This window comes from Calidris pugnax, unplaced genomic scaffold (genome assembly GCF_001431845.1).
Source record: "Calidris pugnax isolate Ruff unplaced genomic scaffold, ASM143184v1 scaffold8, whole genome shotgun sequence".
NCBI classification, from domain to species: domain Eukaryota; kingdom Metazoa; phylum Chordata; class Aves; order Charadriiformes; family Scolopacidae; genus Calidris; species Calidris pugnax.
Genome location: NW_015090830.1, coordinates 12,582,467 through 12,610,418, shown reverse-complemented (window position 1 = coordinate 12,610,418; position 27,952 = coordinate 12,582,467). Strand labels below are relative to the sequence as shown.

At 42.4% G+C, this 27,952-nt stretch overlaps 1 protein-coding gene across 4 annotated transcripts in view; it reads right to left on the bottom strand.

Annotated features, from left to right (window-relative positions):
• Positions 1–27,952, bottom strand: part of CDH20 (cadherin 20, type 2) — a 133,668-nt gene that overhangs the window by 8,116 nt on the left and 97,600 nt on the right. For 3 of the 4 annotated variants that reach the window (XM_014941060.1, XM_014941058.1, XM_014941059.1), the window contains exons 3-10: positions 21,905–22,199; positions 20,087–20,206; positions 16,477–16,644; positions 14,500–14,687; positions 11,186–11,439; positions 7,770–7,906; positions 5,139–5,260; positions 3,052–3,169 (exon numbers count right to left, since the gene is read on the bottom strand). In XM_014941060.1, coding sequence (XP_014796546.1) covers positions 3,052–3,169; positions 5,139–5,260; positions 7,770–7,906; positions 11,186–11,439; positions 14,500–14,687; positions 16,477–16,644; positions 20,087–20,206; positions 21,905–22,199 — 1,402 coding nt within the window. Of the gene's footprint in view, positions 1–1,557; positions 1,672–3,051; positions 3,170–5,138; positions 5,261–7,769; positions 7,907–11,185; positions 11,440–14,499; positions 14,688–16,476; positions 16,645–20,086; positions 20,207–21,904; positions 22,200–27,952 lie in introns of those variants that run through there. The other variant, XM_014941061.1, reaches the window with a different exon arrangement.

Below are 27,952 nucleotides of genomic sequence, written 5' to 3'. Positions count from 1 at the left end.
TTCAAATTTGTAACCAATAGTACCTTAAGCTTCTTGTGATATATATCTCTGGAAAACTGGTATTTCACAGAGAGCGGGAGGCAGAGCCATTCAGTCACTGCTGTCACTATAAATTACCGCAAGTACGGCCTTAGACAGAAAAAGTGCATCCGATGCTGGGAATTTTGTGAGCTTCTTTTCTTAGAACAATGCCTTGAGGATGAAATGAGCCTGGTTTACCAAATGTTTTAGCAATAGTTGGGATTTATTTGTTCTCTTATTTTGGCAATATATATTAAAAAAACCCAACAACAAACCCCAAAACCAGAGAGAGACAATGAGAAAGAGGGGGATAAAAATGCAAGAAATTGTGTGGGGAGGCCTCATGGACACCACAAGGAAAAAACACGTGTGGGATGAAAAAACAATAGAATGCTGTGGAGGAGGGTTCCAGACTCTGCAAGTAGAATCTTTTAAGACACGTTTGGTTAGAGAAGGGAAGGGCTTCTTTATTAGCCTCTATGTTGCTCTTTCAAGAGGCACAGATGAGGGCTTATGGAAAGAAGTGTGACAAGTGGACACGTGTGGGAGCAGGGGTAGGCACTCTGCTGGAGACTGGCCATGGGTGCTGCAGGTGCCTTTCTCCCCATTTATTCTGGAATTGTTTGCTGGTTTGTGGTACTTTACGCACTAAACTCCTAGTGAAATCCAGCCCTTTCGTATTGACTTTCAGAGCTCTGTACCACATCACTCAAGGTCATCCCCCTTTCCCACTGGAGGCTGGTGTGGACCTGACCTTGGCATTGTTGTCTGCCTATCTGATCCTTTAGCAGGTGTGATGTGAAGGTGTGCCACAGCAGGGCTTTTCTGTGGGCTACAAACCACCAAAGCTTCCCCGAAAGAAGCAAATTCCACTGGGTGGGATACTCAAATTCCAGCGCTTTGCCGTGAGTCTTCCCACTGGTGTTTCATTTTCTACTTAGCACCTCTTACACAGACTTTTAGCTGTACACCAAGTTACCCCCTAAGGCTCTGCATCTCCTCCCTCCCTCCCTGCCTCTCCCCCTTTTCTAGCAAAAACGAGGATGTGCAAAGAGGAAGAAAAAAAGTGCTTGGGGGAAAAGATTGGAACAGTACAAGAACCTTCCCTTTCTGTGCCTGCGAGAAAACATGAAGAGTACAAAAAAAGAGCAAAGTAATTCCCTTCAGATTTGTCTCCTAGTTCCAGTTGCTATCCTACCTTTAAGCGTCTCCTTTTGAATGAATGCAATTTCCACTCGGGTAATCCGAGATGCCTGCAGCCTGACCACAAGACCTGAATTTGCACAAAACACTGGCACATTTCCTCGAAGAAGAAAAAGGGGCCTATTGCTAGAGAATATTTATAGAGAAGAAAATATCATATAACCTTCAAGTGTATTAAGTAATATGTCATTTTATCACTGCCTTTAAGGAGCAGGTGTCACTTGGTATTATTTGAAATGGCAGTCTTATCACACACTGTAAGTCACAGCCTCTCAAGCCCAACTCAGGCATTAGAAATTAGAGTAGCTAACTGTCTGTGTCCACTCTGATTACCTTGATTGTCCCTTAGAGTAAAGTTGGGGTTGTTGGCTGCCTCCGGAGCCAGGCTGTAGAAGAAGTGCTGACCCTCCTGTGGGTCATCCCTGTCGATGGCGCTCACTGTCTGGATCAGCTACAGAAGACAAGAACAAAGCAGAAACAGGTGAGAAGCAAAATAGATATAAACAAACATATATATATTTTTATATATAAATGGCAATATATATTAAAAAAACCCAACAACAAACCCCAAAACCAGAGAGAGACAATGAGAAAGAGGGGGATAAAAATGCAAGAAATTGTGTGGGGAGGCCTCATGGACACCACAAGGAAAAAACACGTGTGGGATGAAAAAACAATAGAATGCTGTGGAGGAGGGTTCCAGACTCTGCAAGTAGAATCTTTTAAGACACGTTTGGTTAGAGAAGGGAAGGGCTTCTTTATTAGCCTCTATGTTGCTCTTTCAAGAGGCACAGATGAGGGCTTATGGAAAGAAGTGTGACAAGTGGACACGTGTGGGAGCAGGGGTAGGCACTCTGCTGGAGACTGGCCATGGGTGCTGCAGGTGCCTTTCTCCCCATTTATTCTGGAATTGTTTGCTGGTTTGTGGTACTTTACGCACTAAACTCCTAGTGAAATCCAGCCCTTTCGTATTGACTTTCAGAGCTCTGTACCACATCACTCAAGGTCATCCCCCTTTCCCACTGGAGGCTGGTGTGGACCTGACCTTGGCATTGTTGTCTGCCTATCTGATCCTTTAGCAGGTGTGATGTGAAGGTGTGCCACAGCAGGGCTTTTCTGTGGGCTACAAACCACCAAAGCTTCCCCGAAAGAAGCAAATTCCACTGGGTGGGATACTCAAATTCCAGCGCTTTGCCGTGAGTCTTCCCACTGGTGTTTCATTTTCTACTTAGCACCTCTTACACAGACTTTTAGCTGTACACCAAGTTACCCCCTAAGGCTCTGCATCTCCTCCCTCCCTCCCTGCCTCTCCCCCTTTTCTAGCAAAAACGAGGATGTGCAAAGAGGAAGAAAAAAAGTGCTTGGGGGAAAAGATTGGAACAGTACAAGAACCTTCCCTTTCTGTGCCTGCGAGAAAACATGAAGAGTACAAAAAAAGAGCAAAGTAATTCCCTTCAGATTTGTCTCCTAGTTCCAGTTGCTATCCTACCTTTAAGCGTCTCCTTTTGAATGAATGCAATTTCCACTCGGGTAATCCGAGATGCCTGCAGCCTGACCACAAGACCTGAATTTGCACAAAACACTGGCACATTTCCTCGAAGAAGAAAAAGGGGCCTATTGCTAGAGAATATTTATAGAGAAGAAAATATCATATAACCTTCAAGTGTATTAAGTAATATGTCATTTTATCACTGCCTTTAAGGAGCAGGTGTCACTTGGTATTATTTGAAATGGCAGTCTTATCGCACACTGTAAGTCACAGCCTCTCAAGCCCAACTCAGGCATTAGAAATTAGAGTAGCTAACTGTCTGTGTCCACTCTGATTACCTTGATTGTCCCTTAGAGTAAAGTTGGGGTTGTTGGCTGCCTCCGGAGCCAGGCTGTAGAAGAAGTGCTGACCCTCCTGTGGGTCATCCCTGTCGATGGCGCTCACTGTCTGGATCAGCTACAGAAGACAAGAACAAAGCAGAAACAGGTGAGAAGCAAAATAGATATAAACAAACATATATATATTTTTATATATAAATATATATTTATATATATATTCATATATATACAAACATATACCTATTTATATGTATAAATATAAGCAACTGGAGCATTTGAATAAAACTGCCTTGCTAAGGTACAACAGGTGAATCAACAAGAGACCCAAAACCTTGCAGGCTTCATTCGTTTTGCTATGATCATGCAAATCACTTTTAAACAAAGGAGGAGACAGTCAGTTTGGTTCAAATAACAGACACTTTTCTCTCATGCATCTCTGTCTTCTGCTGCACATTTTGGCAGGGGAATTGGACTAGATGATCTCTAGAGGGCCCTTCCAATCCCGTATCATTCTGTGATTCTGTGAGGGCCCAGGGTGTTCAGAAGATGCATTGTGCATTAATGAGCTTGTAAGAAAGCCCATACTTATTTTTAGTTTAATTTTGCAGGTAGAAATGGACTTCAGGTTGATTATTTTATCACTCTTTTAGTTTTAAATCAATTAAACTCTTCCCAAGATGTCAGTGGAAAGGAAAGAAAGAAAATGCAATCATGCAGACAGCCTGCATATGCAATAAATAACACCATGGAAAGCAACTAAGACAATGCTAAATCCAGAAAGAGATTTGTCACCTCACCTATAGAGGCTTATTAAAGTAGGTCTAACAGCTTGAAGCACAGTGAGCTATAGCTCTGTCTGAGTAAACATGCTGACATCTTTTTAGACAAGGAATAAATCTTCACCTGAGTTTTTGCATTTAAAAGTTATTTTTGGATTCAAAGGCAAATGACAGACTCATAAAGTCTTATTCAGCATGTTAAAACTGATTTCAAAATTTTTCAAAATGTGGCAACAGAATTTAGCTATCTCCACTGAAAGAGGATGCATTGCATTTCTTGGACAGCTTGTTATTTTGGCCACTCACCCTTCAAAAACAGGAAAAAGACTAGGCAATGACTTCTATTCCCTGTATTATTAAGGACCTCTGTAAAGTAGTGGGATGAAATTATCCTGTATATGATAGTTGTGAGGACCGTTGTCTCAGCAGCGAATAGCTATTTCATTCTGCTTTACAGCAAGATGGAAGTAGCTCCAGTGAACATACAGTGACATTGCTAGCATAATTTTTCCTTCACAAATCATGAGTGGTGTGCCTGTGAGTTTGAACCATGCCAGTCAGCTTTGCATTTGGAGATGCAAGCACCCACTGTGGACCTTGGGTGGTGAAGCCTGAGGTTGCCTCCCAAGTGATCAGCAGTAGAGCTTGCACCACCTCCAGCCAGCGAGAGCTCATGTCCATCTGTGGCACAGACAGACCTTGTTCAAGGGCTTTGACAGGGGTTTGGAAGGGAGAAGAGCAAAGAGGCATCACCGCTTGCTTGGAGGTGCTGGTTTAGTGTTTGGAGCTGGAAGTCATGTTATCTACAACTCTCTGACATCTCCAGCTCACAGCAGAACAAATCCAGCTTGTCACCGCTTTGAAGGTAATGTAGTATGTTTTGTTCAACTCCTGTAAGTCCAGGGGTGCTTAAGGCTCTTATAAAGAGAGTCTTTTAAAAGTAACCTTGTCTGCCATGTGCAGGCCAGGCTGACTCTGTGGCACTTCTCCTAACACTTCTGCTCTCTTTGTTGCTGCTCCAGGGCACACCGGCTGTTCGCCTGCTGGTGCCTGCCCGAGGGGAGGCTTTATTTCAGCAGTGAAGTATATTGCACAGTGAGTCTGAAAACTACTGTGGGAGCAAAAAAAGGTGCTGTGTACAGTGTTAATCCCGGTGCCATGTGCTTGCCTTTGGAAAGCAGCACGGACGGACAAATCAGGTGAAACGTGGTCAGCAGAGCCCTTTTTCCAAGGCTCGCCCTTTCTGGCATGGTCTCCGCGTAGGACAGCTTCCCCTCCCCAGCCCCTGCCACTCCTGGCATTCCTCACCTGCCCTGCTTTGGCGTTTTCACAGACAAAACCTTCATAAAATCTTGCAAACTCTGGTGCGTTGTCGTTCACATCCAGGACTTTCACCGTCACGGAGACGCTGCCCACCTGCGAGGGGTTGTCTGGAAGGAGGAGGCAGAACATCAGGAAGGGCAGGATACAGCAGAAGGGCTGCTCCTCACTCTGCGCAAGAGGTAAAGCAGCTTTTTCGCTATTGACTGGCTTCAAATGCCATTTTCTCATCGGGAACTGTTGTTGCTTGTGGGCTGTGTGACTCGGAGTGAAGTTGCAAATGCTGCTCGCTGTCTATCCTTGATTCCCATCTAATTGCATCTTTATCAAACAAATGCTATGAAAGACTTTGACCTGGTTCAGTCCGATGGGACTATTTCTATAACAAAAGTCTTAGATAATGCCCCATTTTTTTTTTTTATTGCCCTTTGACTGGGCAATACTGTTTGTTGAGCCTTGGTATTGGTGGCATGAGTTAGGAGAGCAATCTTTAAGGATAGACTTGTTATTTAGAGCTTGTTGAAAGTGGTAATTCTGCAGTTCAGACATGTTTTTGCTCAGAATTTATGTTCCTTGAACTCAAAAATAGTGTCAAGTCTTTGATACTTTGTACAGGGGGGTTTAAAATGTAATAACACATGAAATTGTACAGAAAAGCTTTCACTGAAGCTTAAAATTGCAATGAAAATTTTACATTCTGCATGACATCATTTCTGATGTTTCTGTCCCACTGGTTCATTAGCTTTCTTTGCCAGTAAATCCAGACATCATTTCACATATCTTCACAATTTCCAAACTAAGTGACCACAGAATAATTTTTTTTTCTTACTGTGCTTTTCTGTCCCCAAACATTTCCCCCTTATTTAATGATAAAATGAAGCTCTAAGCAGAAAGAAAAAAATAATAATTCATTATTCAGAGGTTAGAAAAGGTGCAAAAATCCAGAAAATTCTTAAAGATTAGCATTCTCATCTTTTTAGCCATACCACTTTGTGCATTTATCTCCAAATATATCTCCCTTTATAGCAAGAAATGGTTCATATAAACAATAGAGAATTACACTCTGGAATTTTCTTCACTGTTCAATGTACTGTATCTGTAATGTGTCACGTTGTGTCATTGAGATAATACTCTTAAACTATATTGTTTCTACCTAATTTATAATTTAGTCCTTCAGCTTCCCACCTATCCATACATGTCTTGCTAACAGATGTGTCATTGTGGCAGATGAACGTCTGCATTTACACTCTTAGTAATATTGATCTAACTTTTAAAACTGGGAGCTGTATTCAGGAGTGCACGACTGCAACATTTTTGAAACTCTTCGTTAAATTAAAATATTGTGCTGCACATGTGCAGAGCAGAACTGACAGGACTGATGGAGGGTGAGTCAAAGGAAGACGTGCCTTCATATTGCTCTCACCCTCGAGTGCTGCTACGGGGGCAGCTTTTAGGGACTTGATGTGTGTATGGATTTACATGGAATTGCAATGGCCGTTGGTGGCTGAAAATAAAACTAGCATCAAAATAGATGGGAGTGAGATCCTATCATGTCACCAACCCCCCTCACTGCCAAAAAGAGGACAGAAAGGCATCGTTTGCTGGAACATCCCGCAAATATGTGGCAGAGTCACCCCGACTCTTGTGAAATATTCCCTCTGCTAACTGCAAGTTGGCTGATTTGTTTTTTCTGAACTTTTTTCCTCTCAAACTGCCCTGTATGTCTGTTACAGCCTGAACGTGCAGGAAGCTCTCTCAGACATGAGGAATGGATCAGCTATTGGGAGCAAACTTCTGAAAAGCTGCTGTCCATCAGCAGATGAACTGAGATCCTGAGGAAAAGCTATGTGGACCAAAGAGATTTCAGGTGAAGATTGGGTGAACCTTTTATTATATTTACTTAGATATCCTGAGCTCCTTTATGAAGCTCATATCTGTTATTATTCCAAACTCAGCTAAATTTTTCCTATAGACACTATGAAATGATCAGCATCTCCTTGTTCTCATAACCTTGGTAAATACTTGGGGTGGATGAATCCTCAGCTGAATTTTAGGTCATTGTAAAATCTGCAAGCAGAATGAATTCAGGATATTATCAGATCCTAAAGCACAGTAGCCCAAATTGTTTATGCAGCAAGCAGATGGTGATGACATTTACTTGCTGCTGAACCAGACCAGGTCAACCAGTGACCTAGCAATGTAGGATCATTGCTGGCCACCAATCCCTGCACCACTCAGTCTTCCAACGTAGGACTGGCAGTGTCTTCTTCAGCTGCCTAGCCTTTCTGGAGAGCTAGAGCTCTTGCAGAAACACATCAGGAAGAGTTTTAATCTTAAAATTAATTTAATCTTTAATCTTAAGAGTTTAAATCCCTGGAATAATAATGAATTGAAAAAGCAGCACTCTGCATTTAATTTCCAGCCTCTGCTCCCCCACCACCCTGTGAAAAATAGCATTAAAAAAAGCGCAGTATTTGCTTATTGATGTCAGAAGAGCAATTCAGTTCACACAGCTTCCCACTCGGTGCGTAAGAACATGTGAATTGCTGAATTCAGGTCCCTCAGCCTGCTTTGTCTATTGTAACTCTTTAATCTATGTACAGTCTGCATTCTCCTTACTCAGCTCCACGGCCAGCACAGTGATGTTGTGCCAAGAAACGTCCTCCCGGTCAAGAGGCCTTGCAGTCATCAGTGCTCCTGATGTAATGTCGACATAAAAGAACCGCCCCGGATCGCTGCTCCTGTCAATCGAGTATCTGCAAGAGTACATATTAAAAATCTTATGCAAGCCTTGTGAAGACTGTGTGTTCTAGCCAATGAAGTACCCCAGCAGGAGTAACGTCATACCTAGCAGATCCACGTTCTTCCACAACCTAGTTGTTTGCTCCATTGATTTGTATAGGTACAGAGCGAGATGCTCAAAAAACTAGCAATTCATGTGGCTAACAGCTTTTAACTTGATGGAGCTGGAAGACTCCATCAGGAGGAAGATTTAGAGGAAGAAGCCTCAAAGCAAGGCACAGCTCAGTACAGGAACATCTGCTTTCCAGAGAAATCTCTGAGAGGAGTGTGATTTCTTTTTCTAAGCAAAATAATTATGCCCTTTCCTTGGGCACGATACAGGCTGGATGAAAACAACTTTACATCAGCTTGTTCTCTGGGCACCTAGGCTGATGAGGACGAACCATTCCTTTCCTCCTGCTTTTATATTCTCTCCTCCTTGAGGGGAGTAAACTCCACCTGCATCCTGGACCTCTCTGCTGATTGAACCATGGCAGCACAAGGGGGATGATGACCGGCTTGCTCATATCATCCAGCCAGAAAAACAGCTCCCTCTGTGAGGCTGATTCATCATAATTACTGAACCTGCCTGGCCAATATGTCAGTTTGATGCTGGGAACAAGCTTCTCACACCTGTGAGCAGGGGAGTGTGGTGGTACCTGCAGGCCAGAAAACTCGGGCAAGGAGGCAGCTGACTGAGAGCTGTCACTGCTGTACTTGGTCAGAGGGAGCGTTTCGCAGAGTGTGTAAAATAATACTCAATACCTTTCATATGAATCACCTTGCTCTTAACACCACTTTGTCAGAGTCACTTGCCAGCTCGCTATGTTAGTGTGGTAAGAGATCCTTTGGCAAAAGCCACTTGTGCACCTATGGAGATGCCACAGCCTAGAACAGAGCCCAGACTTATTCTCATATTTGTTGTTTCTTTCTTTGAAGTTGATGGGAATTGAAAGCGTTAGTCATAACGGATGCTGAACAGGGCTCATTCTTCTGAATTTTCTCCTTTCAGCACAAATGCGTTCACTGGAACAACAGTCCTTATATAAGGACTTATTAAACTGGGATATAAAATACTATTGAGCTATATTGTTGGGAAATTCTTTTAAGCTTTTTTTCAGAAAAATCGAAGAGGGTGGGATGGCAGATTTGCTTCCCTTTCTTTTCCAGTCCTTCCCACCTCTTCTTAAGTAAAAAGATTTCTGATTTGATTTATTTGGGAAATAAGTACAAGTGTAGCTATATTTTGCTATAATAGTTATTCTTGTATGAGGGCTATAAAAAGAATTTCTCTCTGACAGTTTAAGGCCAAGGAGTATCTGAAATTGAATATGGCCTTGTGAATAGTGGTGCCGTATTAATCACTGGTGTCAAGAGGCACAGGTGGAGTCTTTGTCTAGATTCTCCATGTAAGATCTCCTGTTAATAGTACCTGTTCCTTCACACTCATTTTCACTGTACTTTTTAGGTAATCTTCCTGAATCACTTAACAACAATCATGGCATATTTCCAGCCATCAGAATTTCATAGTGTGGGAGGCCACATATTGGACGGTGGCAAGATGAGGATTTGAGAGTCCCCCCATGGCTAGTGACCCCTTCTGAAATGTGTCCTTGGCTTTTCCACACTTGAAAACAATGGCAAAAGGAGGGATCAGATCACAGTTTTAATTTCAGATGGATTTCAGCTTGTATAACAAAATATGTGTCTGGGATTTCTCATTTTGCTTTGCCCTGTGAAAAGTTAATGCAGATCAAGCCTAAAGCTTTGCCTGACTGATACTGCACAGGGTTGACATGGATGGAGGAGACCACTTGAGAGGCGAGGAGAACTAATTATTAACATCTGCATTTTAGATAGCATTATAAATGGTATTTATTCTTTTTTTTTTCCTGTTTACCCTAATAATTGATATTTGTATGTGTTAGGTGTGGGGGAAGAAAGAAGTAAGGAGGGAGGAAAAACAGTGGAAAGAGATGAAGATGAAAAGAAAAAGAGCAAGTAAGTATGAAGGAACAGAGTTACAAAGGAGTCCGTGCATATTTGCAACTTTCTTTTATTTTTTTAAAATAAATCTTTGGTGATGCATTTTGAGCTTTATAGAGTACTGTTTCATCAAGAGTAGTCACTGGAAAGCTCTGAAGAAAACTAAGAAAAACCTCATTAAAAATAACAATGAACACTTCTGCCCTCTGATAGTCCACAGAATTATTCTTATACTATTTTTAGCAGATTAATACAAAGCTGTTTGCACTGCAATGTTTGGATAATGCTAGACAGTAATCAGCAAAATAGGATGTGGGTGGAAAAAAGTTTAAGGTAATGAAATTGTGGTGCAGACAGTATAATACTTAGTTTTATTGAAGAATTTGAGACAATGTCATGAGAAGTAAGATAATTTTATAAGGTAGCTAGAAAAGACAGGTATATTAAGGTAGCAGAGATGAAAAAAATAATTAGAGCAGCAACACAGAAAGCAATATCATTAAGAAGAACAGGCTTTGTGTCTGCTTAGATCTCCTAGCTGAAACCCAGAGTTGCTCATATAGATTTTGCTTTCTTCAAAAACTCCAAATACTCAATGTTTCCACTCCCTTCTGTATTTTCCAGGACTGTTTCCAAACACAGACAATTCAGAAGCTGCACTAAGGTAAGGTTAGGCAAACAGCAGCTCAGCACCCAAAGCGTTTCTCAGGTGAGCGAAGTAACTGACCTCCTGGGATTATTAACTTCCAGTCACCCAGAGCTTCTGCAGGTTGTGAAAATTAGTATGTGGGCTGGCCTCGGAGAAAAACAAACTCTGATAAACTGGGCTGACTTGGCAGCCACTATGGAGAAGAGCGCTGTGATTACACAAATCTGCTCCTTTGGCTCCTTGCTGAGTTGCAAACTCCCATGGCTGTAAATACAACTTTACCTTTCTTAACTCTTTATAGGAATATCTAGTTCTGCAGCTTGGACCAGACACAATATAATTTAGTGATTAATGAATATTTATTAGTATGCATTCAATCTACTCCAAAAGTAGCTGTGTATTTAAGCTGTTGACAAAGGCATGCTTTGAAACAGAAAAGGCAAGGGTGAGCTGCTGCATTGCTTTGGCAATCATAGCACAATCCCGCAGTGTGCGAGATCTGCTTTGACTAAACCCACTGGTGACTACCATGGGCTAAAGAGGAGTGTTTCTCCTGTTCCATCTCTATCACTGTCCCACCAACCAAAAGTACCAGAGAGAATGCAAAGAGACAACAGACCTGATTGAATTGTTGGCCACATCTGGGTCCTTGGCAGAAATGATCTGTATGGTGGTTCCAATCTCCACGTCCTCAGGCACTTCCACAAAGTAGAAGCTGGGCTCGAACACAGGAGGTTCGTCCACATCCTCCACGCTGATGTGGACTGTGGTGGTGTCGCGGAAGGGACCCAGGTTCAGGAACCGCATTTCTAGGTGGGGGTTGGCACCCTCTACTTTCAAGGTGTAGCTTTTCTTGCTCTCAAAGCTTAAAGGCTGAGAAGAAAATATATATCTAGCATTAGGCGCACTTAGCCGTATGATTGAGGATATATAATTTTAATTTTCAGAAGTAAAAGATGCCTTCTAATATAAGCTGATGCTTCTTTTTTAAAATAAATCTTTACTATGATTTTTAATCATAAGAGTAACGAAATAAATATTTGAAGATGGAAACAAAGCATTGAGTGACAGTAGTATTAGAAATGGCACTTTTTGCATTTTTTTTTTTTTTTAGTTTGACAGTTGAACTGAAAAAGCCAGGAGAAATATTTGCAGATCACATCAGAATACATATTCTTTCATTCTTCTTGCTGAAATGAAAATAAAAGTGTCTGGGGAAAGGAGGTGGGCAGGAAAACAGAGAAGGAGGATGCCAAAGCAACTGGAAGTGAAAGGTGCGAAGATCATTACTGTAGCAGTGAAGTCCTCCTTGGCCAGTGATAACCCATCTCTTTTCTCCACTGCTCCATAGTGCAGCTGGCCAATTCTGCAGCCATGAGATGTGTATTAGTTTAAGCAACATCAGCAGAAGTTTCACGTGGTCAGGCACGGCAGGAGTATATATTATGGGCCTGAAAACACCCCCTGAATTCAGTGGAGGCTTCAGTACTTGTCTGCTACCACAGCAGCTTCTTTCTGCAGAAGTGGAAACATACAGTGACAGACAAAACCTCACGCTTTCACAGTAAAGTTACCAGTACTGATGTTCTGCATAGGGATGCCTGATGAAAGACGGGACTCTTGAAATTACAAAACTAAACCTCACTCAGTATTTAGTACATGGGGGTGAGGAATGAAAACTGGAATGAGAATTGATTTTCTTGGGCTGGGGGACATGATGGTCCAGTATTACTGGAGATGCTGTGCAGCTATACAGTATGAACTGTGCAACCTGTGGCAGCAGGTACAAGCAGATTATCTGTTACTTGCTCCTGCTGCCCTTAGCTCCACCTGGTAGATCAGTGACTGCTGCAGGCATAGCATTTGTAAGCAAAAATTTAGCGAGATCTACAAACATATTACCCATTACTGCAGAGTCATTATGGTCTACCAGTTGCATATTTATGCATTGTAAAAATAGCAATAAAATATATTCACATGGCCAAGCAACACTTACTGTCCATCTGGCAAGGAATGCGCAATGCAAAGCTGCCTTAATGTATACTAAGAAAGAGGCCATTATATCTCATGGTTTCTCATGTGAAGAAAACCGCATAAGAAACATTGCATGTACACTAAGAAGCTAAGTTATAAAAAGAGCAGTTAAATCATAGAAACACTTAATAACTATAAAACCCAACTACATTAGGAAAAGACTTAATCACCTCGTTAGAAAAAGCGAGGAAATCAAAGAGGTGTGCAAGGCCGTCACATTTTTGGTGCTCCTGAGTTCAGACACCCTCGGTTTGCCTTGGACTCCATCAGCAACCATGGCTGATCTTCTCATGTGCCAATGCCTCAACATCACTGCCCTCCCCCACCATCAGATTTATCTCCCACAGGTGCATTTAAATTTCTTTCCAACACTGGTCCCATGGGGAGGGCAAGCAAGTTGCCTTCTCCTGTGAACCAAGAGTGCTGCAGAACACAGCCGAGGGGAGAGGATATCCTTTTCTATCAATACCAGTAGAATTTTTTTTTTTTTTTTTTTTTTTTTTTTTGGTTTCAAAAAACAACTTTTTCATTTTTCTTTCCAAAGTTTGCAGCTCAGCCCTCTTTCAGGCTGGTCAGCTGCTCAAGTGGGAAGGCTTTTCAGTCCTTGGCCTTTATGCTGAGGCAGCCATAAGTACTCATTGATACTGACTGTTTTCTTCAGACTTTCTTCTTTTTTTCAGTTTTTTTTTTTTTTTTTTTTTTTGAGTGGATCCAAAGGACAACTTTTCCAATGTCTGGCTACATATAACATTACAAAAAGCTACAGGCATATATAGAATTTTACAAACATTTATGTACAGTAGGTGGATTGAGCAGTATGTACCAGCCAGTACCAGTATCTGGTATGATTGATGCCATAAATTTTTATAACTCCTCCTCCTGACATACACAAACATCTAGCAAAACTGTATTCATAACAACAAAAGTCAAGCTTATTGACACATTTACTTCAGAGAAACTATTATCTTTCATCAATAAATGACTGAAAAATTACATTAGAGTTTGCATTCAATATCTATTTCATTTCAGCAAAGCACTTCAGCGCGTGCTTAACTTTAGGGACTAGTGTTCATAAACAAGAGCTGGAAAAAGGTGACCATAAATACACGCTTAAATGTTTTGCTGTAGGGCATAGAGGTTTGCAGGGTCAAATCTTTCCCATGTGTTGTTCCATTTTAGTGCATAATTTAGTCCCAGGCTATTTAAATGGAGACTATACTTCCTTATTAGTACACTAGATATGCTTAGGCAGAAATACGGTTACAATTTCATAACCTAGAAATGGACTTGAACTTCTAGCATTTACGTAAGATTGTAGAATAAATATCCTATAGCAGGGAGTCTAAGCAAAATACTCTATCCCCTTCTGTATAGCCTGCAGTACAGAGTACTAGAAGTTTCACAGCTGCCACTTTAGAGACAACTTCTTCTAGCCTAATTAGCATTTATGGATCTTCAAGCAGCAATTAAAAAAAAAAAATGCCTGGGTTTTATTGGTTTATAAATAATTCTAAGGCATGCTTTACTATTGTTTGTGGGACACCGAAGTGAAAAATGTGTACAGTTCAAATGCAAATATTGATCTAATTTCTTGCTTTGTAGGATAATTAAGCTACAGAGAATATTTAAATAGATAAATAGTGAATCAGAACATCCCTTCAGTGGGAAAAGACAAGTTTATGCTAATGCTGTCCCCACTTTTTAAAAGTTGCTGCTAGGAACTCAGTCTGCTTTCATATTTTAGCAATGAATGTTAAAGAAATTGTGGTTTATAGCAGGAAAGGGGCTACTGTCACGTAATGGGAACAAAGTTACTACAGGCACAGGGAACATTGCACACATAAAATGTAATCAGGACTGTTAGCCGTATAAATTAGTATAAAAAGGAAACTTTACTACCTTTCTCACAGTTATGATGCCAACTTGGTAATTAGGATCGGTGTTAATATCGAAGACATCCAGTCCGTCTCCGTCCACGAGGCTGTATTTCATCTCCGCATTAATGCCTTCGTCCAGGTCTTTGGCAACCACGCGGCCCACGGTGGAGCTGACGGGAGCAGACTCCAGCACACTCATCTGATAATGCTCTGGCATAAGAGGCAGAGAGAGAGCAGGGAGTGAAAAACAAGCTGTGAAAAGGAACTGAAAACCACACAGCAATGCAAAGAGTAGCTCAGGGCAGGCGACAACGGTGCATGGCCTGCAGGGAATCTCTAGTACCTTTCCTAAAGCTGCAACAGTGGTGTGATTCTAGCCACAGCTACAGTGAATTGCCTGGGAAATTTTTATTTAGGTATTTGTCACATCAACAGGTTTGTTCAACGGGTTCTTTTCAAAACAGCAATATACCTGAAAATGGGAACTTCAGCTAGAAAAATAGGGCAATTAACACCAGTGCTGCTGCAGCCATGATATAAAGCAGGATATGAAACAGATTTAATAGGACAGGCATCTTTTATTAGATCAGCTTGTACAGCGGGAGTAAACACACAAGTTTTGAGCACCACAAATCCTTTCTCAAGTCTGTATAAACTTCTTTTCCACCCTGAACAAGGCTTTGGGTGCTCAGAAGCTTGCCTGTTTCTTCCAGATATACCAGTTACTCCATTAAAATAAACTACTTCTCCCTCCAAACCATGTCTTGAGCACATTTGGTGCATCACTAATTTGCTTAGCAGCAAGCCTGGGGAAAGAGAAAGCTGCTATTTTAAAAACGTGTTTTAAAAGTACAAATGTTGTATCTAAAATACTTCTCTGCCATCATACTTTATGTTCAAGCCTTCTTTGCTGCACTCTCTCTGTTAACTCTACCAGTTATTGAACTTTACAAGGCAGAATTGCACCAAGGGTGGAATTTGGTCTATTCTCATTTTTCTTAAGAGTCTGATATCAAACAGTTACAATTCATGTACTTTCAAAACAGGATTGGTAATGGTGTGTTCAACAAGCTTCCCTGCCAGAAGAAGAAAAGTGGAAGTTGATGCTTCTTGCTTATCTTAGTGGAGTGCTTTGATTTACCAGTGCAACATGCAGAAACAGATAGAGAAGAAGAATAGCAACAACAAGAACCACAGGACTTTTCATTTCTCAGCTAGATGAGAAAAATGGCAACACCAAACCAGCTTGAGACTGATCTACACCACCAAAAGAAACAGTGTTCAATCAAACCTGAAAAGTTTCTTTCAAGTTTTTAACAGTAATATATACTTCTGTAGGTAAACTTGCTCTAAAATAATTTTTAAAAGAGCAAAGTATTGCAAATCTTGCTTTGGGATTATTAAGTAACACTTCCGATAAGAGCAGAGTTGCCTATTTTACATTCCATTAACTGTGGCTGTTATATATGTTAGTGTTTAACTGTATGTTGCCACAGTTTAGATGAACCTTTCCTGGAGAGCAGCCTGTATGACAACTCTACACTGGCAACACCGTGACCAGAATCTCCCCTGCAGTGACCTGGCTGGAGTGTTGAATGAATTATCTTTCAATTTCCACCACTACAACATGTGCCTGATTTGACAGACATCCGTTTGGAGATAGGAAGAAAAAAGGACCTGGGCAGCAAGTAGCAGCCAAAGGCAACGGCCGTGAGCAGTCCAGGAGCACAAAAGGTCTCCTTCTTTCCTTTTTCTGTAAATTAATTTCCCGCCTCCTAAAAAAAGTGTTGGTTTTGATGATTTTGGAGGTCAGAAACCTCTTCTGAAGGACAAGCTGGTGAATTCTGCATTTTGACATTTTTTGCAGGGAAGTTACTTTGATGCGAAATTGTGTCCATCTCTTATTGTCACTATCCTGAGCTTGAAAATGGCTCTAATGAGAGCAAACAGCAGCTGTGTAACTCCCCTTTTTGCCCACCCTGACCCTGTGAGTACTCACTCTGCGGAAATCTGGGTGGATTGTCATTGACATCAGAGAGGGTGATGTTGACTGTGGTTGTTCCAGCTAATCCTCCCAGCTGTCCACCCATATCCTTGGCCTGGATAATCACTTCGTAATATTCTTTTGCTTCTCTGTCCATGTTCATTAGAGCTGTCCTAATTAAGCCTGTGAGATTAAGGGGGGAAAGGAGTTTCGGGAACAAAAGAAAGGCAGTTAAAGAGTACACAAACAAGCGGGGTTGTCTTCCTCCTGCATCAAACTCCCTACATCAAGAATGAGACCAGACTCTGCATTCAGTCTCACCTTTCCTGGCAGAGTAAAACTTACCCAAATTAAATCTAGGTTAACAGAAGGTGTGAATTTTAAAGAAGCCCAGTTAAGATTCATCAGCTCTGGGGCAGGCTGTCTGTTCAAAATTAAAATGTTGCCTTCCAAGGAAGCTGGAAAAGCATTTTGGGAACAGAGTGTGCTACGCCGAATTAAGGCCCTGCTCAGGCTAAATATGTCCCCACAAAAGGTAGAAGTGATGCGATTACTTAAATGATGCAACAAGATGAGTTTTCCAGCGTCCTGAAACACAGTCCTGGAGGCAACTTGATACAAACCGGGCTTTGCCCGGATCCTTCGGGTCCCAAGCTGGGGGCTACGGGAGCAGAATTTGGGGGCAGGTGAGGGTGGGGGTCGGCGGGAGGCGGCCACCCTGCTCCCCCCACCTCTCAGAGCCGTCCCTTTCCTCCGGGGTGACACTACTGCGAGAGGACATGAGGTGGCAGCATCACTTCTCGGATGGAGGAGGCGAGGAGCCGGCCGGGGCAGCGGCTCCCCTGCCCGCATCCAGCTCCCGGGCCCTGCCTCACACAGGCCGGCTGTCTGCCTCTGGGCCTGGGTGCTCCTTTTCCATTTTCCTTGGGGCATCAGCTCTGTCACTGAACGCCCTCCTTTCCTCCTTTCCCTCTTTTCCTTCATTCCTCCTTTCCTGTTCATCCACTGCCCCCACTGAATCCTGCTCTTCCCCCAGGAGGGGCACAGGTTTCAGAGCTGTCAAACCTCCAGTCCTCCCAGTGTGACCCATTCCTCACGTCTTCAGCACCTCCTTGCCCACAGGGTGCCGGCAGCTTGCTCCTTGTGACTGCTCCACAGGCTGCTGGAGGGTCCCCGAACAGGAGAGTAGCAGTGGCTGATGATGAAGCCCGGGGAATGTGCTGCCAGGGACACTTTCTAGGACACTAACAACCCTTGCTAGACATGGGCTGTGACACATTTGAGTGCCCTCCTCTGCAGGGGCAAATATGTGTCAGCCCCAGGCACCACCCCAGTTGCATGGCTCAACGTGCTGTAGTTGAACATCAGGACACCATTAACTTGGGTGATCTGCACTTAGTCTGTATTTTTAGCAGAAAGACAATGTATGGGTATAATAAAAAAGCAGTAAAAAGATACTGCAATGGCAATTATCACTGTACGTAGAAGGGAAGAAATAGTGACCAGTACTGAACAATTAACAGTGTGTGCTATTTTAATCTTGCTACATGCAGCCCTTAAGAGTCTCATCCTGCAAAGTTGAGTGACTCCCGTGAAGTGCAGGAGCTCCTCAGCTCCCATGGATATAAATAAGACATGAAAATGCTTAGCATTTTTGGGAAGTATTTTCTCCATATATAAATACTTTGTAGGGAATTTCCACTCATAACTTGTCCTTAATACATAACAGTCTAGATCTAAAAAAAGACATTAGTGCCTAACATCCAGGCTCTGCCATGCCTGTGTTTGGGACCTCTGGTCCCTAGAGGAGGGCCAGCCCAGGACACCAGAACTCAGAGACAGATTGGGGTCCTTCAGATGGAACCCAGAGGAGCAGCCAGGCTGAGCAAGGAGCCTGCGGTGCTGCGGCACACAGCTGGTCAGCAAAGAAATGCTGAGGATGGTGATGAACCTCAAAACATTCCTTAGGGCTATGGGAAAGGCTCAGACCCTCAGATCTTCCAAAAGAAATGTGATGGTACCATTTCTTTTACTAAACTTAGTGAGGTTGGCCCTCTTAAAATAAGTAGTAAAGAGCAGAGTTGATGTCCTTTCTTTACTGTAACAGTCAGATGGTTCATTGGGAAGTGGGAGACACAGGGGCCTTTGCCTGCTCCACTTGAGGGGATTTAAATCTATGTTTTTTACCTTCTAGGGAAATAAGATGATGGACGGGCTGTAAAAATACTCTGGAAAAAGGGAAGAAGAGGCTCTCAGCTTTCCTTTGAAGTTTTGCCCTCACAAATATGTTTGTTCAACACCTGTGAGGTCAAGGACGGAACATGCTTCTGGAACCAAGAGGCTGTGTTGGGAGATGAAGAATAAGGACCCCAGACACTTCTAGCAGAGGAGTGTATTGCAATGGGCTGCCCACTAGGGCTTTAATCACTACCCATCAGTACAAAGGAACTGGTGATGGTTTATGCTCTAGCTCTGTTTCAGAAGGCCGTGAGAGCTGCAGTTGGATTGTGTGGGTCTGCACTGTGGAAGCTGGTTAGAGCCCTGCGCCTGCCATGGGGAAAGGCTTTCTGGCTCACAACTGCACTGAGCCAAAACAGGTGCCCTGTTCCTCCCTTGTGGAGTCTGAGGCTGCCCTGGACACATCCGAGATGCAGGTCTAAGTGACTGGGAAATTAATTAGTGGAGAAAAAGACCTTTTCTGGGTCCAAGCATATTATTTTGAACTGAAGGGCCTAGCTTCTGTCTAAGTCACACTCTGGCGGCTAAATCTCTACTGGGTCTGACCCTTAATATTGCTGCTTTGCTTTCTTAGAAATCACTCGATATTTAGCAGATCTACAATTATGCCCTTTTTTATTTGTGGTTCATAACCTGATTACAATTTTACTATTTTATTTAGACTGCAAAGAGCCAAGGAAACACCATACCACATATAAGTTTGTCTTTGGCTGGAGCACCTATTCCATAAACTGCTAACTTTCTGCAGTAGATTATGCAGTGCCTTTTCTGTTTTGTCGCCTAGGGCTGAGCAATGACTATCGTCTCATGAGTTTCTGACCTTAGCACTGCAGATGCCCTTTAGAAACTGTCAAAACCTGTCAGATTCCTCTTTTGGATATAAACCTTGGAAATACACAGAAAAAGAGAGAGAGAGAGAAAGCAAGCAAAATAGAGAGGGTGTCCTATAGATAAATTTAAGGTTATTAACAAGAACACCCTTAGGTAAAACTACTCCAGATAACTGCATCCTTTACTCTGCATTTTCCAGCCCTGGTTGCTTCACAGATTGCTTGTTTTCCACTAAGCCTTATTACCAACTAGATCTCCTGAAGACATCGGTGCAGTGATAGAAGCCAGCAAGAATATTTAGAGCACCAAACCCACCCAGCTCCTGAGCCACAGAACAGAGTCATGCAGGTGAATATATTGCTGCAGCAAACAAGTCTGTCTTCTGGAGCTCATTACCACAGCCCTGCTTTAACCCTCGCCCAGTGCTGCTCTATCTTGGCTCCAAGCCACAGAAATACCTTTTACTGACCACAGTCACAATGCACCGCCTTTTCTTTCTGCTTGAAACTTTTTGTTTCTGTTTCAAACTGCCTCATTCCCCGATGAAATAACATACCTGTCCGAGAGTCCACAGAGAAATATGGTTGTCCTTGGAGAATACTGTACACTACTCTTGCGCTGTTTCCATAGGTTGGGTCATCAGCATCTGTCGCTGTCACCTGGATAACAGAGGTGCCTGACAAAAAAAATCCATCAGGAAAGACCTTGTGGGATAAAGAGCTGGCATGAAAAGCACACTGTTCAAAATAAATAGAAATGCCTACCAAGAGCTTTCCCGCACTGAACCTCTTCACTTTATGCTCATAGTGCTTGTACTTATTACTCCTACTTGTATCTCATTAGCACTAAAAGAATTAATAGGCATAAATTCACCATGCATCTATAAGAAGATATAAAAGAGCAAGTACTCTATGGACCACAGCTACAGAATTGCTGATCTAACAGTACTTTGTTACGGTTTGCAGAGAGCTTGTAGTTATATACTGCTTGCTTCTTCCCCCCTTTTCTTGATTTTAAATGATATTTAAAGGCAGCTCAAATAAGATCTATAGCTACGCGTCATGGATTGCTGCAGCGGGCCCATGGATGCTGTATGTTGACTAAGGGATGGAAATCGTACACAAACAGTGAGCACAAAAGGTTGCATCTCTGAGATAATCTCTCAGTGGGATTGCAGTTTACATTGCATGGCCTAGAGATTATACCCTGCTGAAGTGCCTTTTGGAATCCACACAGACGCATACATATTTCTTTTCTTCAATTGGTTTTCAAGGTCTGCTTCCTCTGAAGCTAATAATGGCTTGCAGGTGATGCAATTTATCAAGAACAAGGAGAAGGTAAGGCATAACTGTTTGAAATATATGGGTTTTGACTCCTTAAAATGTCAGACAATGCCTTTATGAATGTATTTAGCCTTCTACATAATGTTTTGTGTTAGAAACAAATCTAGTGTTACTAGACACGCACTGGAAAATAAATCTGAATTCAAGCTAGCCATTACCATTAAGAAACATTATTTCTGAATGGAACTTTTGTGTTTGATGCTTGTCTCTAGCTTTATATCAACATAAAAATGAAAAATGAGAAGTTCAATCATATCTGTATCTTCAGGTCATGTGATTTACATGGTACTATCTCTGTAATGACGTCACAGATCCAAAAAGCAATAAGCATCTCCAAAAGAAAGACAAAAGTCTGGGAAAACAGTATTTTATGTGACTACAGGATTTGTTTTACGGAAATGGTTCCTCCTGACTCGCATAGGTAGAAAGGCTGCTGTTTTTCTTTTGGCTGCACTGCAATAACAGGACTGCATTTGTCTTGATCCCATAGTCTGTACATGGAGAACAAATGGTACCAGAACTTTAGGATCCATTGAACTGTGTTTAGTGCAAACTTAAACAGATCTAGGAGGAGCAAAGCTGCTAATAATTGTTGTCATGTCTCCTAGATTTCAAGGGCTCCTGGACAGTATCACAGCTCTCAATACAAACTAGAATAGATTCCAAAAATTGTGATATTTTCTGGATGGTAGTGGAAGCCTAATGGTCATTACTGTTGCTACCATCTGATGGCTAGGGAGAAGGGGTACCAAGTTATTGCAAGTTGTTTAAGGATGGCACATTTTATTTACACCTTTTTCAGCTCTTCTACTCCCCTTGGGACGTTTTCTTTCAGAGGGACCCAGCTAACAGTGGTGTAAAGCCTGCTATCGCTCTTCTGCAGCAGTTGGGCACCCCAGGGGAAGCTCTCCTGCCCTGCAGCTCCTGAACAAGGGGCAAAAGCTGAGTTCAAGGAGTCAGGGAACTTATGTTTTAGTGACAATCTCCAACTTGCTTTTAGGGGGAAGACACTCCACAAAAATCTGCCTTACCCACAGGTGACATCTCTGGAACGGAGGCTACGTAAGGTCCATCCAGGAACTTGGGTTCATTGTCATTGATGTCTTGGATTTTGATGATGAACTCTGACTCCGGTTCCATCGGCCGGCCCGTCCGTCTGTCCAGAGCCTGTGCCCTCAGGGTGTACTGAGACCTTTCTTCCCGGTCCAGTCGCTGGATGGCATGGATGTCCCCTGTGGTATCGTCAATTGTAAACACAATGCCAGCTCCTTCTCCCGAGAGGATGTACTTGATCGAACCATCTCCCCTGTCCATGTCGGAGTGGAGCTGTGGAGAGGAACAGGATTCAATTAGACCACGAGCTGGGCAAGCAGCTGCTGAGACATGAAACACGTGAGCATCCTGAGCGCTTCGGCCTCACTTTTGGGACTCACAAGCTAGTTTTAATGAACTTGTTTTGCTGAAAGAGGCAAATACTCAGTAAAGTCTGTATCCCAGAGTTGCAATTAAAAGCCCTCTCCTGTCTTCCCATTTCTGCACCCACAGCTGTGCCAGAAGAAAAGGCAGAGATACCCAGACAGGAACAAGCTCTTTGTGTTTTTGAGATGTCACTCAACACAAGAGTTATGTTTTGCCTGGTTGTAATGGCTGTTGAAAAGGACTCACTGCCAGGCTTAGGATAAGGTGAGGTCAGCAAAGCCGCAGACTGTGCTTGCTCACCTGGCTTAAAAGGAGTCAGATATTCCTTGGGTAGCATAATGTTGAGGCAGATGAAGTAAATCTGTTTGGGATGAAGGGGAAAGCAGGATGGGAGAGCTATTCAGTAACTGTCAGGATTCATAAATATTTTAATTTTTCTTTCCATGAAAATTTTAGCAATAAAAATGATGTTGTACCCTTACATCTTCAGGAAAGAATTATTGTCAAACAGTAGGTAAGGTAAGCAGTGAGAAACACTTGATTGTGTCCGTGGCAGACTATAGAGATGAGAGGCATCACAGATTTTCTAGGGAATTAGCAAACGAATTTATTGCATGACTACTAATTAGTTCTGAGCAGCCACAGATAGCTGTGAATGCAACAGAATAGAAGAAAAGTAAATGCAGCGCTAATTATGGTCTGAAACAGAGAAACAAATCATCCTGGAGACTACCATTCTGTTAAACACCTGGTTCCCATGAAATGCCGGAATGACTATCAAAAGACAAACAAATCACTAAATTTCACTCAGACTATGAAGATCCTTAACACTATGCTCATGCTTCCATGCTTTTGAGGAGTAGAGCGTAAAGACCAATGCCCAGAGATGCTATTGGTTCAGTTCCAAAAGACAAGAAGGCAATAGAATTGAGGTGCAGTAATCAAAATGGGATTTTCAAGAATGATTCAGGTGTGAATACAATTTTCCAGTGTGATTATCGTTTTGAGAGATGAATAAAGAATAATAATAAAAAAGTTGTCAAAGTGGGCTGGATTCAGTTAAGCACATTTTAAAATGCATGTATCAGCTAATTATCTCAAGAAATATGGTCAGAACTAAGTGTGTGTTTAAAGCTTTGGTGAGCTCAAAGGACATATGGGAATAATTGTGGAGGATGGGGCCAATCGTAGGTAAATATTTGTACTGGAGAGAAAAATCTAGGAATAATAAACTGGATAGATGAACACAGGATTGGTAGGATTTAAAGAAAGAATCCAAATAGAAATGGACAATATGTGTAGGAAAGCAGAAGTCAACCCGATGCATTTGATTACAGGCTGTTCTCTCAATAAATAAAGAAGAAATCTCATCTCTGAGCTATTTAAAAACATACAGAAAACTGTACGAAAATTTATCACACAGGAAAAACTTTTATGGGGACATGAACAAATTTTCTTATATGACCTAATCATTTCTAATGCCAATGGACCAGCTATTTTAGAGCACATTGTCCATTGACTTGCGAGCTGAAAGACCATTTTCCCCAGAGAAGGATCTGTTTGGAAGATGCTCATTCTCTGGAGGTTGTTTTCCTTACTAACCTCTCAGAGCACAGCACTTGGCCTACACAAAGCTTGTGCCGACTCCTGATTTTAGGGTAAGACTGATTTCAGCTTTCCATGGGAAGCCCCAACCTGCAGACAGGTCTGTATGTAGGTGGCCCATCAAGCCTTAACGACTGCTGGGACAATGAACATTAAGGTCACTGCAAAGTACCTGCAAGAGCTAAAGGTGCAGATTGTGACAACTTTCTTGTCAGGTGACTGATATTTCACTTCATTGCTTTGCCACTGGTTCTCTGTAGCAGCTACTGCATCTGAGAGACATCAGTCCTTTGGAGGAATGCTGGCAGTTCTCAGGTCATGTATCAGCTAAATTGAGGAAGAACCAGCCCAGACAAATTTGGCAGTGGCAAGCAGTTCAATTTAGATGACTGCCATGTGTATTAATTTACACGCAGGTGCCAGGGCTGCAAACTGGAAATCTTCAGGAAACACCACCTTGTGATTAATTTAAAATAAGACAGTGGTTGTCACTATTTACCCTAAACACTCATAACTCAGACATTATGACTGTAGGAGCTAGTAAACAGGATGCTTCCAGAAGGGGGACACTATTATAGCTTTTTGAATTGGTTCAGAACCACTAAGCTACATGTTGGGCATTTGTTTTAGTGCATCAGTGAATTAGTGGGAGAATGGAGCTGCTGAGACAGGTACAGACGTTAGACTTTGGGACTGAGATCTGGGCCTGATGGAAGAAAATATGTTTTGGAGCACCAACAAGTCCTCAGTAAATAGGAAAATGGAAAGAAAAAGAAAGAAGAAGTCAAATTCAAAGTCAAAGAAAAGGCAAAGGAAAATAAATTATAAAAGAAAGTGGCAAAGGCAAAGAAAATTGAAAATGATAAAGAGAAAAGAAAATGAAATTAAACTAGAAAAAATAAAAAGAAAAAAAAATATTAAAAATAATAATAATAAAATAAAGCCCCCCAAACCAAACCAAAGAACCCAAAAAAGAAAGAAGAAAGAATCCTTTAAAATAGCAGGGGTGTTCTGGAAAGTTCGAGACTTAGAACACGACATTGAATCAAACTCATGGGTTAAATTACACCTTCTGTCTGAAGTCCTATTTGGAACAAATAGTGTTGTGTAGGGAGCAAACAAGGAATGAACACGAAACACTAATAAGAATTTGGGAGTACAAGAGGATCTCTGTCTAATTGTGATTTCTTAAAAGTATTGGGTCTCGACCAAGGCTCGGCAGTAAGAAATGCTAGCAGCACTTTTGCTGCTTCTCATGTAATCTGCTCTTTCTAGACAAAGCAAAAAAGAACATAAAATACTTAATACTTCCAGACTGCAATAAATCTGAAAGAATTTGGTGTCTGAAGCTAACACCATTGCAATAACAAACCCAGTATCAGGATGCTGCAGTTCAGGGTGCATGTAGAAGTCACTGTGTTGGAAAGGTGAACTGGTTTTCTGTTGGCTCTATTTTAATGGTGCAATAAATTGTGCTGCTGTGTGGCTGACACAGGACTAGAAGAAATTCATTTGTATTTTCTCCTCCTTATTAGAAGAATGGACTATGGGAGGAATGAAGCTGATAAGACCCGAGAAATTGTTAACTGTGTCAACCTGGGTTGCTTCTTTTGATGAGGATAGTACAAAAGATTAAGGAGGCTGTATCTGCATCTGAGGGACACATTTCCAGGCAAAGGGCCGTGGAAGAGGGTGGTGCTGCCGGGGGCATCTCAGGGAAGGACTTGAGCAGCTCTGCTATCTGGGGCTGTGACTCCATCCTAGACATGCTCTCCTTTCTCTGCCTCCAGGGAGGTAACACCTGCAGGGGATTTTTGTTGAGATCTGTGAGTGAGTTTCAATGATCTGCAGTGATGGTCTGTAGAAAGAATGCATTTCAGTCACGCATTCAGCTGCTCTGGTTCAAATACCTCTCCTTTGAAACATGGTTAGGGAGTCTCCGACTCGGCAAAGTGGTGAAGTCTGTACCCAGCTCAACTTCTGATGCAATTTAGGCTGCTGGAAGAATGTGGAAAATACCTGCTGCAGCAAACATGGGAGCTTTGGTTTCCCTAGTTCATCCTATTTGCTGATTATGGCTACCTCTAGGAAAGTTAAAGCTTTGTATTTATCTGTGACGGGACCAGGAACCCTCTGAAGCTAAAATACTTTAAATTAAATCTAGAGTCTTTAAATGAGTATTGGGGAAAAACAAAAATTATACTGACTTCACCTCAGGAACTTTTTTTTCATTTCCCTGTCCAGAAGATATTTTGCCCTTCACCTTACAGTTATGTAGGAAAGTACATTTTTGATAGCAGCCTTGAAAATCATATTGGGCAAGCCTGGACTCACGGTTCAAGTCAAGGTGCTTTTTGGGTTGCTCCAGTTGTACATAGCTAGCCAGGAACAGCTGTACAAGAGCATTAGAAAAGCTCCTCTCTTATGGGAAGCCTTTTATTTTCTCCTTCTGACATGGGTTTGGAGAGAGCCAATGGATAAAAGCAAGGCCTGGCTAGCAGGATGTTCCAGGGTATCGTGGGTGGTATTGGTTAGAAGAGGCTCTGTCTGACCAGGCGTGGGACCCAGGGCTGTTTGGAGGGCTGGTGCGAGCAATAGGCTGGGAGCCCTTCTGCACCTCCACCCGGCTCTGCAGAAGCCCTCCCAGAGCTATTTCTGAGCCAGCCTGGGGTGATTTGGGCTGAAAAATTCCTGGCCTGCCAGAACGATTAATTCATCCCACAGTCTATTCCCTGCTGACCTCTTTCCTAAGGATCCCTGAGACGCAGGCAGCACGAACACAAGCGATGAATCGTGGTGGGCTGCAGACTCCTCTGAGAGCCTGTGCCTTTGGCTGTGCGAGACAAGGGGAAGCCTTTCCCTCATGGCAGCCCCCACTGCATTCATCCCACTGCCTCCCTGGTTGGTCTGCACCCAGTTCAGGGGTGGGAGAAGATGAAATGCTTGATCCCCAGAGGCCCATTTTGGCAGAAGAGTCCCCTGATGTCTGGTCTACACAGAACAGTGCAGAGCTAGGAGGCTTTCAGAGTGATCCAGCCATGTCAGCTCAGCAGTGCATGAGGCTAATTGGCCTTGTTAAACGTGGGAGCTAATTAGCCCTTGCGCACCCCTGTGCCAACAGGCAGTCCTGGAGAGACCTCCTTCATGACAGCTTGGGTCATTGTGTGGTGGACATGGACCATGTAGAGTCCTCCTTGCCTTCCCCTGTTCAGTGGAGCTGAGTGGCAGCAAGCTCAAGAGCACTGCCAGTCGCACCAAGTTTTTCTGCTCCTAATGACACAATCAAGTCTAAACTGAAAATGAGTTGGTTTCTTCCAGTACTTGTTTTAGCTGAAATTCAGGTCACAGTGCAAGTCTGGAGTCGTTTCAGATGAAACCGAGTATGTGAAGTAATATATCTGGCCCTTGTTCCAAAGCCGGGAATTGCATGAAGCCAAATATTAATTTCTTCATTCAACAGAGATATCAAGAGCTGAAAAGCTAGGTGCAAAGATGAATGAAGACTAATGAGGTCTCATTTGGCAGCAATCACTAGCAATGCCATAGCTGTGGGAGGAAGGAAAGCACATTTTCCTGTCAGTCACACAGGGATAAATCAGGAGGAGGTCTTTTGAAGCCTGTGGATTCATTTTGATTTATACTGGTGTGACTGTGGGCACAGTTTAGGTCTAGGGGATTGCAGAACGACAAATACAAGTCCAAAATGGACCTCTGGATATGTGATTCTTTTTTTTTAATTTCTGCAGATGGATAGCTTGGAAGGAAAGAAGGAGCCTTGGATCATGTAAAAATAAGCAACGAAATCTGAAGGAATTGTTTTCTGACATCCTTTCTTAGTTCCTAATTTTTCATATCTACCTATATGTAGTCTGCACTCATCATAGCAGTATCTGATATTCTAGCCATGTAAAATCTTAATCATATTGTTCAAACACTGAAGCACACTAACTCTCCCCCTCCCCACTTCTTCCAGATTTGTCATGTTGGTGTAGACGAGAAGCAAACTTGGTGCTGACCATAACCCTTTGAATAACAGGGTCAACACTTTAAACAAT